The sequence below is a fragment of the Halichoeres trimaculatus genome, unplaced genomic scaffold (assembly GCF_033239565.1).
Source record: "Halichoeres trimaculatus isolate MK-OKI-2021-1 unplaced genomic scaffold, fHalTri1.1 fHalTri1_scaffold_7, whole genome shotgun sequence".
Classification (NCBI taxonomy): Eukaryota; Metazoa; Chordata; class Actinopteri; order Labriformes; family Labridae; genus Halichoeres; species Halichoeres trimaculatus.
The window spans coordinates 17,342,893-17,361,975 of record NW_027437185.1 but is presented as its reverse complement, the minus strand read 5'-3'; the positions used below and the strand labels follow the sequence as shown (position 1 = coordinate 17,361,975).

The following is a 19,083-nucleotide window of genomic DNA, read 5'->3' as shown; positions in this document are numbered from 1 at the left end:
GCTATTCTTAATTTTTGGGTGCCCACTCTTTATAATATGCATGGTAAAATATGAGGAAGCTGTAATGGTGCATTTAATGCACTCAAGTTTCTACAATAAGTGTAAAAAGGGCATAAACCAAATTTTAAGATACAGAATGCTAAACGTAGTATTGGACACACTGTATGTTGAATCAACAGGAATAAAGTTTCTTTACTTTTTGTCCCTATACTTTGCTTAAACAGGAATAATTTGGTTGAAAAGCCAAAGTTTTAGAGTTTCCTTAGGTGGTACCTACAGAATACTATGAGTTGCCCCAAGCTACACCAATATCTTATATTAAAGTGTATGGAACCACATTCCACAAGCAGCTTCTCTGTTTTCTTGTCACATGAAAAGAGAAGCTCAGCTGTCATCCACAATTTTGGTTAAAGTTTTCCATGCCCCAGTCGAATTCCTGTTAAATTTAATATAGTGAATTTTATCAATATGCATATTAAGCAGATAACCACAGTCCACCACAAAGGGTGAGTGATAAACTTCTGTGCATCTTTTATAAAGTTATGGATTTTTTTTATTTGGGTTTTTTGTGTGCATTTACCCTTTGCACCCATAAAATGTGGATGCCAAGATATACTGTAACATATAATGTAGCTGCTAAAGGGGCCAGGAAGTCCTCTGCACAAATATAGGACTTTCAGTGTAAAGGCCTGTAACATTTTTTTTAAATATCACCTACAGTCCCACACAGAGGACAAAATGTGAATTTCTGGCTCAGGAGGCTATAAGCTTACACATAGGCGTAATTTTATCAACCTAATGATAAATTACTTGATTTTTCGCCTTATATTTACTGATTTGTTGCCTATCAGGCTGCATACTTTGGGTTGGTACCATTTTAAAGACTACATTGGAAAGTCATCATTAGAGTCTCGGGAGCACTGATTCTCGCTTCTCTTGGACACCATGACATCATTTGTGATTTGTCCCACTGCACCAGTGTGTTCTTCCGCGAAATCTCATTCGTAACCGGTGTAATTTAGGCAGTTAACCATAGTGTCAGATGACTTAACAGCATTTACTCCCTAGTTGCATCATACACAAGATAACCCGACTTATGCGACGTTTATTTCAATTTCACACGTTATCTCGCCATGGCGATGTTGGGATCTAGTTTCCTACAAAATGTAGTTCCACCCACTTCGCCATTTTATGGTCCATCCATAGCCGCTTTGTTGTGAAGAGAAGGCAGCTTGGATCATAAAACAGGGGCAGAACATGTGCCATTTATAATTTAGACTAGGCTAGCGGATGATTTATCCCCCAGCTACACACAAACCAATGCAAGAACGCAAGTAAACTCTATAAGGGGTGTGGGATATCCAAGATTAGGTTAGTCACATAGCTTGCCCGTGACGTGTTTGGAGGCTGCAGCCGACAAGAGGCGAGTGCTTATAGCACATTTTTTTCTCTGAAACTGTTATCAACCAGAAGACACATTGACGACCACCGTGCAAGACACCAAGACTGAGGAGATGGCGACCTCAGTGGGAAACGTGGCTGACAGCACAGGTTGGTTGCTCTTACTCGTGTCAATGGCAGATAACGTAGGACTGAAAGCCGTGATGGCGATTGCCTTTATCAGCGATAGCGGTTGGTAGCTTGTTAGCTTGACGCAGTTGAGCGAGGGGCTAACAAAATGCCAACGTTCAAGGGTGTGACAAAATAAAACTAACTGCATTGACTTTCGACAACCAAAGATTCTGCGCCGCGTTATAAAGCGGAGTTAATTTGGTAACTTTCGTTCTGGTCACGTTTCCTTGTCACGCTGTTCGTCCATACCGAGCTCATGAAAACGTGCCGTTAGCATCATGTGTAGTCGTTGGTTACTGTTGATCTACTTAATGTAGTTAACGTGTGTTGATTAGACAATATAATAACGTGACTGTGATGTATGAACATCAAAGTCACGTTTCCCCCTCGACCTGTCGGTGGCTCTGTTACGTAACGGCTCGATGTGTTGCCCAAGTTAGCTGAAGAAGGCTAGTATTGATGCCGGAGCGGTACCAAGATGTCGTTGTGTCTTGTAGCCTCGGAGTAAGCAGACAAAATGGCTTCCTCTGGCTAAAACGACACTGCCCTGGCTTCATCGCAACTGTCATTACTATAAATTTTAATGTACACAGTTCTCTGAGGCGTACAGCGGTGAAAAGGGGGCTCTGCCATCATGTTTGCTTGGAGCAGATGCTCAAGGTGAATGACAGTTTCTTTTCTGCTGACGTTGCTATCAACCAGAGAACAGGACGATCAGCTGTCGTGTTTGACATTAAATATTATCATTTCTGTGGATGAACGTAAAACAATTAATGATGGATGAACCTGATCTGTCTGATCTGACATTCAGGCATCAGATCAGGTTCAGTTGGGTGTGGGTTCATTTTCAACCAGTCAACATTTTCAGTAATCTCTCAGACCTCCTCCACCCTCTACACACCTACCAACATGCAAACCATGTTTGCCCTGCTCTGCTGATAGCAGCCTGACTAAACTGACCTCAAATAGCACTGCAGGTGCATCAGGATGTAACATTTAACTTGTGTGGATACATAGATTTCTAAAATATGGAAATTAATTCAATTGATGCATTATGTGTTTGAAAAAGTATGAAGTAAGTTGCCTACATAAAAAGAATAGAACAACAATGAGTCATAAAACATATTTTCCCTCTCAGCTGTAACCTTAGATATCTGCAGTGAGGACTCTGTATGGTATTCACATGTGATTTATGACATATCAGCACTTAAAGTGACATTTCAAGTTCTAGTTTCTGCCCGTGTGTTCTCCCCTTCTGTTTGGTTGTTCATCATGTGTCCCTGTGTTGCATTTTTTTCCCTTTTCTTTTGTAGATAAAACATACACATTACTATGTTTTATACAGGATTGTACAGTGTCAGTGAACCTTTAATCAAGCCCATCATTTGCTCCTTGTTGAGTTCAAATGTTAAGCCATTGTTTGTTGTTGACAGCTTCATCACTTTGTTTTTGGTTTTCATTGTCTGTTTTAAGTTCTTCCATCACCTCTAACATGTTGTTTCCCCCCCTCCTTGGGCTGTGTTGGTGCTCCAGAACCGACAAAACGTATGCTTTCCTTCCAAGGGTTGGCCGAGCTGGCGCACCGGGAGTATCAGTCAGGAGACTTTGAGGCAGCCGAGCGCCACTGCATGCAGCTATGGAGGCAGGAGCCTGATAACACAGGCGTGCTGCTGCTCCTGTCCTCCATCCACTTCCAGTGCCGAAGGCTTGACAGGTGAGGTGAGGGGAGGGGTGCTAACGGAGCACACTGAGCTTGTGGCGTGGAGGTGGCGGAGAGTAAAGGGTCTTCTGTGGCTTTCACTGCACACAGCTGCTTTCAGCAGTTAGACGCAACAACTGCACTGGCCTCTGGGAACCCTGCTGCTTATTCTAACACTATCTCAATCTTTTCCCTGGAGTCTCTAACAACCTTTTGGTGGTGGTTAAATCCTTGCTTTACAGGTGCCATGGTGAAGGACTTTGTTCTGTGTAGGTTCAGGTTTAAACTCACACTTTTTACTTTTTTTCTGTACTTTGTACCACTCTCGAAGCAGTTTCAGTGTTTGAATGTGAAATGGTTCTGATCAAGTAGATAAAGTAGCCACTTGACAACAGTTGGTGTATGATTCTAATGCTTTAAGTATGAAGACAGAATTTGTGATGTGTAACGGTCAAAACCAGATTACAGGTGTTGTGTACAAAATAATCCCACATCAGCTCAAGAGCTGTGTTGCCTGCCCTCAAATTAAGATTTTGTCCCATTCATGCTGATTAGCATTAATATCTTCCTTTTCGTGCTCCTAACGCTGCTGCCTTGCCTTAGTGCATTGAGCCACTAGTGCCAGGTGCTCTTTTTACCATTGTCACCATATAACATATAACAATCTTCTCTTGCCTTTCAGGTCTGCTCACTTCAGCACGTTGGCCATAAAACAGAACCCCATGTTGGCTGAGGCCTACTCCAACCTGGGAAATGTGTACAAGGAGCGCGGGCAGCTGCAGGAAGCCATCGAGCATTATCGTCACGCTCTGAGGCTAAAGCCAGATTTCATAGATGGGTACATCAACTTGGCAGCAGCTCTTGTGGCCGCAGGGGACATGGAGGGAGCAGTGCAGGCTTATGTCTCTGCATTACAGTATAACCCTGTAAGTGACCTTTATGTGCTTAAAGTAACTTAAATCCAACGTGGAAAATAAAACAAACTGTGCTTAAACTGTAACTGCCAAATACAGTTACATCAAATGACTAATGTCTTGTTTTTTCCAGGATCTTTACTGTGTGCGTAGTGACTTGGGCAACTTGCTTAAAGCTCTCGGGCGTTTGGAAGAGGCTAAGGTACGTATCGCTGGGTTGGCCTTTGTATAGATGTCTTGTTTGTCCTTTGTGTTATTTTGTTTTCTCCCCTTTATACAAACATTTTTTTTATTTTAGTCTCTTCCTTCCAAAAAGCCATAGATGGTGTTCCTTTTCCTTCCTTTTGACATTTTTCAGCCAATTTGAATCCTTTCCCTTCAGCCCCCTTGGCCAAGTAAAGGGAAGTGATTAGCTTTTGCTCATTTTTCAGAGCTTTAAGAAGTGATCTTTTCAGGCTGACTAAACACTTAAAAACTGTTTAACTTTATTCAGGTTTCTGTATTTTTTAAACCATTACAAAACTTTCTGTTGAATACTTTTTAGACAGCTTCATGCTTTTAGCACAATTTGTTTAATACATTTGTCCCCAACATGTTATCAGTCTTCGTCCTATTGTCCTTTGCATCACCTCGACCTTCATACCAGAGGTCAGCCCCTCCCCTTCCAGGAAGAAAGGCTGGAGTTATTAATTTGCTATTCTAAAACTGTAAAGTCATTTCAGGACCTAAGCCTATGCATTTTCATATAGTTGACTTTGGAGGGAAAATGCTGGCTCGGCCTTTGAAGAATACATGAACTGATGAGACACTAGTGAATCTTTGCAGTGCAAAAGATAAGATGGTTTCTAACCTAACCACTGAGCTCCAGTACTATCATTGAGCGCCCGATGACAAGCTTTTGGTGTCACTTCAATGTTAGTACGTTTACTGATAATGTGGGTGTTAGTTTTCTCTGTCAATTATTAATTTAAGTCTATTTTTGGGGGGGAGGGGACTTTCTGGGTTATGGGAAATCTGGAGAAGTGGAGTTGTCCCACTGGTTACAGGCCATCTTATTTTGTGCTTGAGGGGGGGTTAAGGAGTGGGGAGGAGCATCAGGGAGTCACAATCTCCCTGCTCTGTCGCTCCACCCCCCGCGCGCTTGCTGAGGATTGGTGGAGTGCGCGTGCTCAGAGCTGTTTTCCTGACCATTCAGTTAGTGTGAAACACGGGGCGCCTCGTGCACCTCTGCAATGCTTTTGTCTTTTGACAATTGTCAGGAGCTGCTTATCTATTCTGATACCCACTGTCATTGAACAGGGTCTTAATCTATTTTTAGGGGAGGGGGTTAAAATTATTAGTTACCAAGTGCCAGAAAATGGTCAAAGTTGTGTCAGGCAGACAGCTCACAATCTGCACCCCACCGCCTGCGTCAGATGCTGGGTTAGAAAGAAAGATGCACGCGCAGCAACAGCGATGACCTCTTTATTTCAGAGCTGTGGAGGCTTCTAGATCCCAATAATTACACCACAGACTTCTCTCCCTATCTCATTGGCCAGGACTCAAGAAAGCAGGCCAGGATAAAGAAATCAAAGCTTTAAAGATGAAAATGCTAAAAGATCAAAGAAGAAATGATTGATACGTCTTCCCTTTTATGTAATATCACTCCCAAAGAAATGGGATCAGTTCATTTGGGCAAGATCAAGCCAGTAACTGCCCTCCTGTAGATTGATATAAAAAACTGAATTGATGTACATCTAGATCCTAACCAACTGAAAACTGAACAAATCAAAGCCTTTCTTTCCTCCCAGTTGCCCTTAGTGCTTTTTTTTTCTTTTTCTTTTTTTGATGAAACATTCATTGCATGAATGAAAACAAAGAATATATTTTTTTGTGTGTTTGTTGTGATTTGGAAGAGCCTGTGTTAAATTCCATAATAAGAGAAGAATGTATTGTTTGAAAACTTTTACTAACGATCTTGTTTTCTGATTTTGTCTCTTTTGGTTTTTCCACAACTGATATTGTTATTTAGAAGGTTTCAGGTGGGTGACACTACTTCTGCCTAGGTGCCTGGCGGAAAGGAACACTAGGGCAGCCTCAATCCTCTCCTCTTCAGCCAGCCAGCTGCGGCCACCACTCTGACAAAGTCCAAAAATATGGTAACGGGTTTGTAAATGCCAACAAAAAAAAAAATCACCTCACTTCATGCTTGAGCTCCTCTATCTTGTGGCTTCCTTCTGAAGACCAACTGAAAAAAGTAACTAAACAATTTACAGTAAGCATTTCTCAAAGTATACTTTACTAATTACCCAGTTCTGTATTTTAAAAAAAGAAACTAGGATTTGGAAGCAATAATCATGAAAATCAAGTAAGAACCCTCTAACTCTTACATGTTGTTTATTTTTCCTATTTTGTTTTGTTTTTCCTTCTTTATTTGGAGTTGCAGCGTTCTGATGATGATGCAGATAGTGCGCTGTGAGTCTGCAGTAGCGCACGGGCTGCGCAGCGATTTCTCCAAGCTACCAAAAAGGCGGAACGCGCAAGCATGCGACACCCACCCCCCTTAATCCCTTTGGCCTGTTGGTTGCTGACCTCTCCCCACTCATAACCAGCCTCGCTCCTAAATGCCCCCAGATCTCAGACACAACTGACCTTCAAAAAAAAGCTTCATGTTTAATGCATACAGTAACAGCTTGACTGATTGGCTGATCAAAATGCCCCACATCTGAGCAGCACAGTGTTGCAGATGGTTTGTCCATCCATCTTCCAAAATTCCCCCCTTCCCTCTGAGACCCTCTGTGGGAGCGGAGTGTGTGCCAGTCTGGTGTTGCAGTTGTTCTGCCAGGGGTTGTTGGTCTGCAGCTGTCTCATTTGGCCATCCAGCGGGCGCAGCAGCAAAATTAATGATCTTTGCCAGGAGCAAGGTCACGCAAGCAGCGTTATGGTGCACTGTTGAAGTGGTGACAGCAGACAACCACCGCGCGCGCCAGCGTTTGTTGCGCATGCATTACAGGGACCGCCACATGCACGAACTGTCAAGCATCCTAGGTTGTGAGGTATAAATCACACATGAAATTTGTAGCATCAATGCTGTAGCGTGCATCTATCTATAACTATTTTTTGTACATGTTTTAAGTAATGGGCTTGGTTCTTGGTGGGCAGCAGTATGTACTTGTCATGGGACCACTACGCTTGCTCAAAGTGGTCATAACTGAAGGATGAGGGCGTTCGTGTGCGTGTTGGTTGGATCTGCGCAGCGTAGGAAAAAGCAATGCAGCTTAGCGCGGCAGACTTTTGCGCACGTAAGCCCATACTGCAGACTCACTTTTTGCTGTGATGGAGAACAGTTACTAATTTTGCTCTCTCTGCCCTTTTTGTTTTTTCTTACTTTTTTCTCAATCTTCTATTTGTTTTTTATTTTACAATCCCTGCCCTCCCCACCCCTCTACATACTATACCTCTCCTGCTCTACCTGTTCTCCTTTCCTGTGGTTTTTTATTATAAACCCACTAAAGGCTTGCTACCTGAAAGCCATTGAGACTCAACCCAACTTTGCAGTGGCTTGGAGCAACCTGGGCTGTGTGTTTAATGCCCAGGGAGAAATATGGTTGGCGATACACCATTTCGAAAAGGTTAGTTGCACTGTTTCCTTTTTTTCCACACCTTTCTAAGTCCTACCAGGGCTGGCCTCATGTTGAACAAATGCAAATATGAAACATGTTTGAAATGTATGGTCTCATGTCAGACTGTGACATAATACCCACAGTAACCAATGAGAGGAGCAGGCTGATCTAAACCTTATATTTTTTATTGTTTTTTAAGGCAGTAACTCTGGACCCAAATTTCCTTGATGCATACATTAATTTAGGAAACGTTTTGAAGGAGGCCCGAATCTTTGACAGGTGAGTCTGACATACCTGACTGTGTAATTCTAACAATGTTAAACCCATTGTCTTCGAAAACACAACCCTACCACACCCACAGTGGAAGTCAATGACTTGCTTGGTCACCTTCATTATTAACTTGTTGGTGTGGATCCTTTGGTTGTGTAATGGTATTGCAATATTTGGGCAGAGCATAAATGCTGCAGTCACAGGTCAGGCCTGTAGAGTGACTTTTTAAACAGGGTTTATTTTTAGCAGCGAACATACCCAGTTCTACGTTGGCTCTAATTTTACTAAGAATCGTCTTAGAGAGTAACTTATAGCTACATCTTCTGTGTCTTTTCAGAGCTGTGGCTGGATACCTGAGAGCTCTGAGTCTAAGCCCCAACCATGCCGTCGTGCATGGAAACCTGGCCTGTGTCTACTACGAACAAGGCCTCATTGACCTGGCGATTGACACCTACCGCCGTGCTATTGAATTGCAGCCCCATTTTCCTGACGCTTACTGCAACTTGGCAAATGCCCTGAAGGAGAAAGGCAATGTACGACCAGCCTTCCTTCATTTGCCCAGTTGATCGAAATGATCATAGCTTGAATAACTTTAAAGTTTCTGAAAATTAAAAAATGTTCTTCTTTGAAACACTTGTCTTTTTACCAGGTGTCTGAAGCAGAGGAGTGCTACAACACAGCCTTGCGTTTGTGTCCAACGCATGCAGACTCTCTCAACAACTTGGCCAATATCAAGCGTGAGCAGGGCAACATTGAGGAGGCAGTTCAGCTCTACAGGAAAGCCCTCGAGGTGACTTTTTTTTTTTTAACTTGGCATTGTTGACTTGTTTCCCCTCTTGCTCTGTTATTCCTTTATTAATTCATTAATTCATTCATCAGGTGTTCCCGGAGTTTGCCGCAGCTCACTCAAACCTGGCCAGTGTCCTACAGCAACAAGGCAAACTCCAGGAGGCCCTCATGCATTACAAGGAGGCAATAAGGTATATACAATTAAAACAAAGAATCTTGCATAACATCATATTGTAACATTACTCCCAGCCTCTCTTGAGTTTGTTGCAGTTGAATTAACAGTTTTCCCTTATTTTTAGAATCAGCCCCACATTCGCTGATGCTTACTCCAACATGGGAAACACTCTGAAGGAGATGCAAGATGTACAGGGAGCGCTCCAATGCTACACCCGTGCCATCCAGATCAACCCTGCCTTTGCTGATGCTCATAGCAATTTGGCCTCAATCCACAAGGTAAGAATTACTATTTTTCTTTGTACAGATTACAAACTTTTTGGATGTTCTGTTTTTTTTTGTGAGATAATTAATTTTATTTCAATGCTGTAATATTTCCCTCTGCCCTCAGGATTCTGGAAACATCCCAGAGGCGATTGCATCTTACCGCACAGCCTTGAAACTCAAGCCTGACTTCCCTGATGCTTACTGCAACCTGGCACATTGCCTGCAGGTTCATATATATTCATTATGATATCCATAAAGAAATTGCAGATCGCAGATGTTGAATGAGAAGTATAATAAATTATTATTTCTGCAGATCGTTTGTGACTGGACAGATTATGATGAGCGCATGAAGAAGCTTGTGAGCATCGTGGCCGACCAGCTGGATAAGAACCGCTTGCCATCAGTGCACCCACACCACAGCATGCTGTACCCACTCTCTCACGGTTTCCGTAAGGCCATTGCCGAACGCCACGGAAACCTTTGCCTGGACAAGGTACACGCAATGATCAAAGCAAGTAACCTTTAATTATTTTTTGGGGGGGTGGAAGGTGGCTGGTGAAGGCAGTGGCTCTCTGCGGGGATATGGGGAAGGTAAGGGATGGGGAAGATACTGGGTAGTTTTAGATTGAAAGAGAAACAGGTGAAAGCAGGTGGTGAGGTGGGCTGCTTGCAGGGGTTGAGGGTGTGGTGAAAAGCTGGACAGAGTGTAAATCAATCCATGCCTACTTTGCAAGTTGATTATGTGAATTACATCAAATGCTGTGGTCGTATTCTAACATAAACTGCTTCTTTAACAGATTAATGCACTGCACAAACCTGCTTTTGAGCATCCGAAGGATCTGAAGGCCAGTGGTGGACGTCTGCGTGTTGGCTACGTCAGCTCTGACTTCGGCAACCACCCTACTTCTCATCTGATGCAGTCTATTCCTGGAATGCACAATCCAGAGAAATTTGAGGCTAGTTGAACAATAATGTACAAATTGAAAATACTTAACCTGAGCAGTTTATGTTACCCTCACTTTTATTGCACAAAGTGTTAACATGCAGTGCTTTCTTTCTTTCCCTAGGTGTTCTGCTATGCACTCAGCCCTGATGATAGCACTAACTTCCGTGTGAAGGTGGTGGCTGAGGCACATCATTTCACAGACCTCTCACAGGTGATTGTTATAAGCTGGTCTAATTATTATTTTTAGGGTAGAGGATCCTTAACTGAGAGGGCATTGTTACTTGAATGCTTTCTTATGGGAAAATGAAAACTCAAAGTATCTTGAACTTTTCCCTCTCCTTAAGATTCCTTGCAATGGGAAGGCAGCTGATCGTATTCACCAGGATGGAGTCCACATCCTGGTCAACATGAACGGATACACAAAGGGGGCCAGGAATGAGCTGTTTGCTCTCCGCCCTGCCCCAATTCAGGTGAGGGTGTAAAATGAGATTGCACATCTACATTTATGCTCCTTTAACAACTGGGTCATTTCTGAACATAAAATGAAGAAAGCACAGGTAATCGTTTCTCTTTTTTAAACAGGCCATGTGGCTGGGTTACCCTGGAACCAGCGGGGCTCCCTTCATGGATTACATCATCTCTGACAAAGAGACGTCACCTCTGGAAGTAGCTGAGCAGTACTCTGAGAAACTGGCCTACATGCCCCATACTTTCTTCATTGGAGACCATGCCAACATGTTTCCTCACCTCAAGGTTTGTTAATCCTCACACTGCTGCCTCTTACGGACCAATGAAAACCTTTCGTATCAACCTGTTTCTAACGCTTTTCTGTCTGTATTCCCAGAAAAAGGCAGTGATTGACTTCAAGTCGAATGGACACATCTTTGACAACCGCATCGTTCTCAATGGTATTGATGTAAAAGCCTTCTTGGACAGTCTGCCAGATGTAAAAGTGATAAAGGTGAGATAAGTGAATCAAGTAACCTGCTGGTTCTGATGGATTGACTGGTGGTAAAATTATTAAAATGTCGGAATAACTGAGGTTAAAACTGATCTCTGTGGCCAGATGAAGTGTGACAACAACCAGGAGGCTGCTGGGGACACTAATGGAGCTCTTTCCATGCCTGTGATTCCAATGAACACAGCAGCTGAGGCAATCATCAACATGATCAATCAAGGCCAAATCCAAGTCACGATTAATGGATTCACAGTCAGCAATGGCCTGGCCACCACTCAGGTATGTCTTTAGCCCCACTTTTCCAAATTCATACAAGTCTAGAGGCTGTATGGCAGATATAAGACATCACAAAATGAAGAAATAGGGATTGAGTGATTGAGTTTGATATACTGCTTTTCAGATCACAGATGTGGTTGTAGTCTCAGAGACTCTATCTCTACAGGTATGAGGTTTTTAATAAAGTAGAAGGCACAGAGCGGTTGGTGGGGTGGTGGTAGCACAATGGATTGGCTATGAAATGTTACCCTGTTTTTATCACAAACATGCTCAGCACTGTCAAGTGGTTTGAGAAGAGTCTTCACAGCTCAGAGCTGAAGCACCTAGCTAGATGTGTTGCTAAACAAAACTGTTTGCCCTTCTCTTCAGATCAACAATAAAGCCGCCACTGGAGAAGAGGTGCCACGCACCATTGTGGTGACAACACGGTCCCAGTATGGCCTCCCAGAGGACTCCATCGTCTACTGCAACTTCAACCAGCTCTACAAGATTGACCCGCCCACGCTTCAGATGTGGGTCAATGTGAGTACATTTGATTGGTTGATCATCTGCTTGGAGTTTCTTCAATAGCTCACTTCCTAATAGTTCCCTTGCTTAATCTGTGCTTTGAATTACTTTGGAACCTTCCTGCAGATCCTAAAGCGTGTGCCAAACAGTGTGCTGTGGCTTCTTCGTTTCCCTGCCGTGGGTGAGCCCAACATCCAGCAGTATGCTCAGAACATGGGTCTTCCTGGGTCCCGCATCATCTTCTCTCCTGTGGCTCCAAAAGAGGAGCATGTCAGGAGGGGCCAGCTGGCTGATGTATGCCTAGACACTCCTCTATGCAACGGTCACACCACAGGCATGGACGTCCTCTGGGCTGGAACACCCATGGTCACCATGCCAGGTGAGGACAGCAGGGCACCAACACCTAAAACCCTTAGTTACTAATTGGCTGAAAGAATTTCAGTTGTCTTAACTGTAAAGTACAATCATCTCAGTATGAGCACATATGAGAATTTTTTTGATATATCTTAAAATATCCTTATGTAGGTGAGACCCTTGCCTCCCGAGTGGCTGCCTCACAACTCCGCTGTCTGGGCTGCCCTGAACTTATCGCTCACAGTCGCCAGGACTACGAGGACATTGCAGTCAAGCTGGGTTCAGACATGGAATAGTGAGTGATATACAGCTTTACAAGAAAAACTAATTGAAAATGAATGCAGACTGGAAAACTGACTGTTGTGTCTCTCTTCTTTAGCCTAAAGATGATGAGGGCCCGAGTTTGGAAGCAACGAATCTGCAGCCCTCTTTTCAACACCAAGCAGTACACAACGGACCTGGAGAGGCTCTATCTGCAGATGTGGGATCACTACAGCAATGGCAACAAGCCTGAGCCTCTGGTTCAAACAGTAGAAGCCAGTGAAAATTCCTGAACTGGAAGCAAAGTGATTTTTACAACTCCCCAATCCATATCCAGCCATCTTCCTCATCCTTTTTATTTTAAAACATTTTCTGAACCATATTCTGGAATGGTCAGTTCTTTCTCATCAGCCCTCTCCCTGAATGATAGTCTGCACCTCTCATTTAATGGAACTCTTTGTTTGTGAAAGAGCCAAAAGATGTACCACATTTCCCCCCAACACATCCATCATTTTATCACACACACCTGCATTTTTGAGCCAGGTAGAGCCTGAGTCTTTCAGGCAGCACATCTGAGACTCTCTAAAACAGTATATTTGGTGAGCATGAAAGGATTGTGAATGCCCTGCTTACCCCTTCACTTCTTGGATCAATGGATTTCTTTTTTCTCGTCAGTGTGCGACGAGACTTACTGCAGCTTGTGGAGAGAATGCCCCACCGTCATTACTTGTTGATCTATTTATAAATGGATTAAGAGTGTTGTGTTTTAAAAGGACAATGTTGCACCATGAAAATTGTAACTGACTTAAGTTTCATCAGCTTTAACGTGCAATTGTAAAACATAGGTTGCAACTGCTCTTTAGTTTGTCTTAAACTGTTATTAAATTACTCCAGTGATTAGATGTGCAAGTTTTGAGGAAAATGGTCTAGATGAAGATGTCTCCCTTCACCAAATGCCAGCTTTTTGGATTTTTTTTTGCTAAACAAGGAACATGTTCAGTAGCTGTTGTCCTGTTTGATGTCACACTAAGCTTGTAAACATTCTTGGACAAAGCTGGACAGGAGCTTCAATCCATTGTAAAGGGTCTAAGTCCCAGTTAAAGCCCTTTTTAAATTTCAGAGCTGCACACAAAAATTGATCTTGTTTTTTAATCACTTAAACCAGGATCGTTCTAGGTAAGTATTTTCTATGCGTTTTTCTTTTTGTATTGTCCGTTACCTGTATGCTGTCAGCAATGCCACAAGGCTCAAGATATTATAAAAAATAAAGAGATGGCAAACTCTGTATTGTCTACTGCACTCACTTGGTTTGATCATTGGTGATATCAATAAAGAACTCATGCACACAGCCTGCTTCTGTTTTTATATTTTTAAGTATGGGAAACGTGATCACTAGTTTTAGAAATTTGATTTAATGCCAAATCACAACACACTTGATAGAGACCAATATCAAGACGGGAAAAGGAGTCCGATCTCATCTTAACTTACTATGATACCATGAGCACAACACTGGTAATGAGTAATTTGCCTTTGCCATTTTCTGTATTTGCCTGAAGAAACAGAGAACAGACACACAGAGTGTACTTCGTCGTTGTAATGATGATGATGGTAAGACTATTAACTTGACTATGGCATGTCCACAGCAGCAGGCCATCTACAGCAATAATCTAGGCTCTAGAGTAGGTTCCTCTGCAAGAAAAGTTAAGGTACTTCTAGAAATATCTATCATCAGTAAATTTAACGAGTTAACAAGAAATGACTAGATTTTGCAAGGTGTGTTGGCATTTACTGGGTCCCTGAATAAGACAGTATTGTGTTCTCATGCCACTTTATATAAGGAAAAGAAACTTCTAGTCAAAGCTGGCATTAATTCTGTAAATAAAAGAGGCTTTTTTCAGTGTTACATTTATAAACACATCTCTTTATGAAAGTAGAAGAACTGAGTGGCGTTAAGAGTATTCACAAAATCAAAGTTTAACAGACTGATAAGTTCCTGTGCACTTGTAGAAGGTTAACATCTAAATATATCTACATCTGGCGACTTTATACTCCTTGATCTTCTCATGGCGTGGGGCAGTTATGTGCGTCACTTGAAATCAATCCTGATTGGTTGAATGTTCAGTTACAACTTCCGGAATCAAAGTCGTACACGGTTTGAATTTTTCTCCGCTCAGGACCCTGCACCTCCTGATTTGGATTTGGTAACCAAAATTCATGTGAAGAATGATTTTATATAATGTTTCCAGACATGATTGAAGACTAACCTAAATTTAGCCAGCGGAATAAACCATAAATCACTTCGGAAGATTGCGGCCGTCCAAACATAACGTTTACATCAGCTAGCCTGTTGCTAACTGCGACGCTAACGTTTCTACTACAATACATGTATGTAAGGGTCTATAGCCCCACATTTCCTGATAGCTTCAGCTGAAATACGAAATAACATTTAGGAAAACCCACTTGCCAATCACATTTGATGGTCTTAGTAATTAATTGGTACTGCGTTGGCGCTGGGCTTTAATCGTTAAAAGACTGCTATGTTGTTTGATGCACCATTTACAGAGGGCAGCGTTGAAACATGAATGATGAAAACCGCAAACTGTTCGAAAGAGTCTCTAAAAAGTTGGGTTGGGTGAAGGATGGCGATCTGGACCTGGACACAGCAGAAAAAAAGGTTTGGTTCACTTTTAAAGAATAGGCAGTAACATTAACATCTTATCCATGTACACAGTTTATCCCTCTGGTTCTTTGTTCACAAAAACATAAACAATGACAACATAAGAAATCCGTCATTGTGTTTGAGTGATCCATTAAGCATAAATTAAATGTTTCAGGGAAGAATCTGTGTTAGTTTTTTGTAATAATCTTTTCAAAACTCCATCTCTAAAATCAAAAACTTTCATTAGCAAATTTGTTAGAGATTAAATTACTCAGGTTACTTCTCTAGTTTGCCTTAAAGAGATGTAATAATGGTTCTAAAGTCAATCTTTTCTGTTGTTTGTCAAGCTGATGAGTGCAATTGGCAAGAGTCGTCATGCTGCAACCAGTGGTCATCAACCTGTGGATCCATCAGGCTCTCCTGGACAGTTTGCCCTCTCTGACAGTGATGCTGACTCAGACAAGGAGAACCAGCGCTGCATGGGCAACAATTACAGAACCAAGTCTTTGATCGAGTCCAGTGATGATGAGGAGTTTGAGCAGTGTGAGTAATCTTAAAATGAATTAATAGTTTCCATCACAATATGACTTCAAAGTCCAATTACTATTTTATTCTGTCATTTTATCCCCTAAAGTTCTTGTTGGGTTGGAAACACCAAAAACTAAAAAAAGCATACAGAAACCGCTGAGTACCGCCAAGAAAGAAAGGTAAACATGAAAAAGCTCAATTTGTTTCTGATTTTAGTTTGCAATTGGTATAATTGTTGTTGTTTTTTTTACTTACAAGTTCCAACATTCACGTGGTAAGCTCAGATGATGATGGCAGCTTTGAGACATGTAAGTGGCTTTTGTCTCCTCATTCTATCTGATGTTACCAGGAATATTTGAGTAAATAGAGAGAAGAAGACAGAAAAGATTTGACCTTCATTTATCTTTGTGTTAAAGTTCTGCAACGAGTGAAAACCCCTAAAGCAAAGCCTAAGGAATCATCAGAAAGTGCTAGTGAAGACAGGTGGGTCTTTATTTATTTTATTTTCTCTCCTCACATGTTTTTGCTGTATTGAGACTGAAGTTGTGAAATATGTTTATGCTCTCTTTGTTATTTAAGCATGAAAAACTTCATAGTGGATGATGTGTTATCAGATGATGACTTCATTGAGCCTAAACTATCTTTTAAAGGTCAGTTCATATGTCTTTATCATTAGTTCATTTTAGTTGAAGTCAGTATAATTAACCCAAGACTTTATTTTCCAGTGCCTAAGAAGAACACTCCAGCACCTCAGCATCTCCCGAGGAGGCCTGTGATTCAGTGTGACTCACCAGTTTTTGTTAGTGACAGTGATGAGGACGATGACAATATTGTGATTAAGAGCACATGGAGGACTCGTCACTCGAAACCGAAGCCCCCACAGAAAGCTAAAAGGAATGATACTGTGCTTTGTGAAGACGAAGACAGTTCCCCGTCACTGCCCCTGCCATCCAACCCTTCCCCTTTGACATTTCCCCCTCACAGAACTCCCACAGCACTGGCCTCCTCAAAACGCACACTTTCAGCACCATCTAAGCTGGAGGGGTCAGAGAGTTCAGAGGATGAGTTCACATCTTTGCTTGAGAGACTGAAAAGGAAAAACAAGCTCATAGGCACATCGTGCTCACCTCGGAACAGTAATGGTAAGAATTCAGATTTTAGCTTTACAACATAATCTAGCTATTGTTGTTGTGATGCTCCTGGGAGTAATAACTGTTTTCTTATTTCCCTTGTGAGTTTAGAATCCAGAAAGGAGCCCCCTGTGTTGGATCCTCCTGCGAAAGGGTTCAAAATACCAGCTCCTAAAACCTCAGTTGAATCACCTTTGCAAATGAAGACACCAGTAAAACACCCTGTCTTTAAGCCCACCATCAGTCAGACTGAGCCCAGGCCAGGTCCCACCAGCAGGTACAGCTGGAAGCCACTTTTTACAGTACGGACTTGAATGTTGAAACTTAAAAGAAAAAAAGTAATTTGATGACAAAAGCTTTTATTTTTCAATTTCTTTGTTTTTATTAAACATGCATTGACATTTGCCTCTTCTCATCCAACCTTTTCTTTTCCATCCAGGGTAGCATTATGTAAGACCCCAGGATGCTTCTTGGAGTCTTTATCAAACCCTGGGGCCAACTATGGTCGCAATTTCAAGCAGAACAAGGAAGAACTCACCAGCAAACTCTTCCTGCTGTACAACACCAGTGTGTTTGACAGTAAGGTGAAGAAAACCTTTTTTCTTTCACTATTCACATTTTAGAGAAGTCATGCTGTTTGTTATGTGTTTGAGCTTCGAAATATATGAAATGTCTGCTTTTTCCTTATCTCCACACGTAGCTCCCCGCCAATATGTCAGTCACCTGGAATAAGAAGATGCGTAAAACAGCTGGTTACTGTATCACAGGGCAGGAGAGAGGTGGGGGGAACCGCTACGCTCGCATCGAACTGTCAGAGAAAGTCTGTGATTCTGCAGGTAATGCTTTAACACATAAGATGGTTTGTTGCATGAAATGCTGACTGTCATTGTAAATACAGAATGTTATGTGAGAATTTAATCTCTTAACATTCTTCTTCTCCTCAAAAAGATCGTCTCAGGGACACCCTGGTTCATGAAATGTGTCACGCTGCCACCTGGCTCATTAATGGTGTAAGAGATGGGCATGGAAGCTTCTGGAAGCTGTATGCACGCAAGGCCACAGTGGCACACCCTGAGCTTCCCATGGTCACTCGCTGCCACAGTTATGACATCAAGTACAAATATCAGTACCAGTGTACCCGCTGCAAGAACACGTACGTAGACGCTCTTAGATTTAATTAAAATTATTAACACCACATTGTTCTCTCTCAATCACGTTCAATTGATGCACCATTTGTTTATCGCTCTAAAAGATTATTCTGTTACAGAATCGGGCGACATTCCAAGTCTTTGGACACGCAGAGGTTTGTGTGTGCTCTCTGCACAGGACAGCTCGTTTTACTGACGCCTTCCAAGCCTCGTGCCCCCACACCCTTTGCCAACTTTGTCAAAGAGAATTATGGGACTGTGCGTCAGGAGCTGGCTGGACAAAGCCACGCAGAAGTGATGCGTAAGCTAAGTGCAGACTTTGCCTCCAAGACTAAACTCAGTCAGAGTTGAAAAGAAAACCAGTTCTGATTCTCCAAATACCTCAGGTAACCAAGTCTTACATTGGTGAGCTGCTGTGATTGTTCTCATTCATTCTGTTCAATCTTTGTTTTGTTTTTGTCAGTATGTGATTACAGACTGGATTAGCTGCCTGCTGGATAATCTGAGCCTTGACAGCAAATTCAGGTTCCTAAACCTCTTAGTGTGTACTCAAAGTGTTTTTAACAGGGCATTTCAAGGGATGAAATTCATACAGCATGTTATTTCTGGCATCTTTCGTGCTTGAAATCAGTTTTAGAGGGAATTGTTATTTTCTGATGAAAATGTTTGATAAAGTCTGTGTTGTTTTTATTTGTATGTTTGTCTGGTTTTGTCATGAGCTTTATAAATAAAACTGAAATCAATCACTGCGACTAACCTTACCTGCTGGAAATTATACACCTAGGCCAACTTCTTTACAGATGTGTTGCTTGCCACAGTTAAATCATTAGTAAGCCACAGATGCCAGTAGAGTTTGTACCAAAAAGTCCTTGACATCACAGGTAACCCAACCCACCTATTGTACTCCCAGTTTAAATTGCCCCTGTCGGGTAAATTGGGAAAGACGCCAGCCTCGGGTGGCATCAGTTAAACCACTTTGGATTCAAAGCTCTATTTTTACCATCAAGTAATACTCAAGAGTCAGTATTA

At 42.1% G+C, this 19,083-nt stretch overlaps 2 protein-coding genes across 11 annotated transcripts; both read left to right on the top strand.

Moving 5' to 3' along the window:
* Positions 1-1,178: 1,178 nt before the first annotated feature.
* LOC141793130 (UDP-N-acetylglucosamine--peptide N-acetylglucosaminyltransferase 110 kDa subunit) lies at positions 1,179-13,931 on the top strand. 8 transcript variants are annotated; one of them, XM_074673543.1, is made up of 23 exons: positions 1,179-1,551; positions 3,136-3,286; positions 3,954-4,197; positions 4,319-4,387; positions 7,680-7,796; positions 7,987-8,066; positions 8,395-8,590; positions 8,707-8,847; positions 8,937-9,037; positions 9,146-9,299; positions 9,412-9,513; positions 9,601-9,798; positions 10,085-10,243; positions 10,355-10,444; positions 10,578-10,703; positions 10,816-10,986; positions 11,078-11,194; positions 11,300-11,470; positions 11,592-11,633; positions 11,837-11,989; positions 12,101-12,353; positions 12,500-12,623; positions 12,708-13,931. In XM_074673543.1, exons 1-23 carry the CDS (start codon positions 1,515-1,517, stop codon positions 12,880-12,882), a joined length of 3,171 nt encoding a protein of 1,056 aa, XP_074529644.1. In that variant the 5' UTR covers positions 1,179-1,514; the 3' UTR covers positions 12,883-13,931. The 8 variants fall into 8 exon arrangements, with proteins under 8 accessions (XP_074529644.1, XP_074529641.1, XP_074529646.1 ...); XM_074673540.1 differs by having other exon boundaries at positions 3,106-3,286; XM_074673545.1 differs by having other exon boundaries at positions 1,180-1,551; positions 9,601-9,780.
* A 753-nt stretch (positions 13,932-14,684) lies between these two features.
* gcna (germ cell nuclear acidic peptidase) lies at positions 14,685-18,816 on the top strand. 3 transcript variants are annotated; one of them, XM_074674195.1, is made up of 14 exons: positions 14,685-14,974; positions 15,152-15,263; positions 15,596-15,791; positions 15,883-15,955; positions 16,035-16,084; positions 16,193-16,259; positions 16,356-16,426; positions 16,502-16,918; positions 17,018-17,183; positions 17,346-17,490; positions 17,607-17,742; positions 17,855-18,059; positions 18,174-18,440; positions 18,518-18,816. In XM_074674195.1, exons 2-13 carry the CDS (start codon positions 15,168-15,170, stop codon positions 18,403-18,405), a joined length of 1,854 nt encoding a protein of 617 aa, XP_074530296.1. In that variant the 5' UTR covers positions 14,685-14,974; positions 15,152-15,167; the 3' UTR covers positions 18,406-18,440; positions 18,518-18,816. The 3 variants fall into 3 exon arrangements, with proteins under 3 accessions (XP_074530296.1, XP_074530294.1, XP_074530295.1); XM_074674193.1 differs by having other exon boundaries at positions 18,174-18,816; XM_074674194.1 differs by having other exon boundaries at positions 14,687-14,790; positions 18,174-18,816.
* The last annotated feature ends 267 nt before the right edge of the window (positions 18,817-19,083 follow it).

Bases quoted from the DNA above. Each gene is read 5' to 3' on its own strand.
- LOC141793130 (XM_074673540.1), top strand. From the start codon at position 1,515: ATGGCGACCTCAGTGGGAAACGTGGCTGACAGCACAG. The intron at 8,067-8,394 runs GTGAGTCTGACA...GTGTCTTTTCAG, and splicing joins GAGGCCCGAATCTTTGACAG to AGCTGTGGCTGGATACCTGA. The intron at 9,799-10,084 runs GCAAGTAACCTT...CTTCTTTAACAG, and splicing joins AGGTACACGCAATGATCAAA to ATTAATGCACTGCACAAACC.
- gcna (XM_074674195.1), top strand. From the start codon at position 15,168: ATGAATGATGAAAACCGCAAACTGTTCGAAAGAGTCTCTAAAAAGTTG. The intron at 16,085-16,192 runs GTAAGTGGCTTT...TTTGTGTTAAAG, and splicing joins TGATGGCAGCTTTGAGACAT to TTCTGCAACGAGTGAAAACC. The intron at 18,060-18,173 runs GTACGTAGACGC...ATTCTGTTACAG, and splicing joins TGTACCCGCTGCAAGAACAC to AATCGGGCGACATTCCAAGT.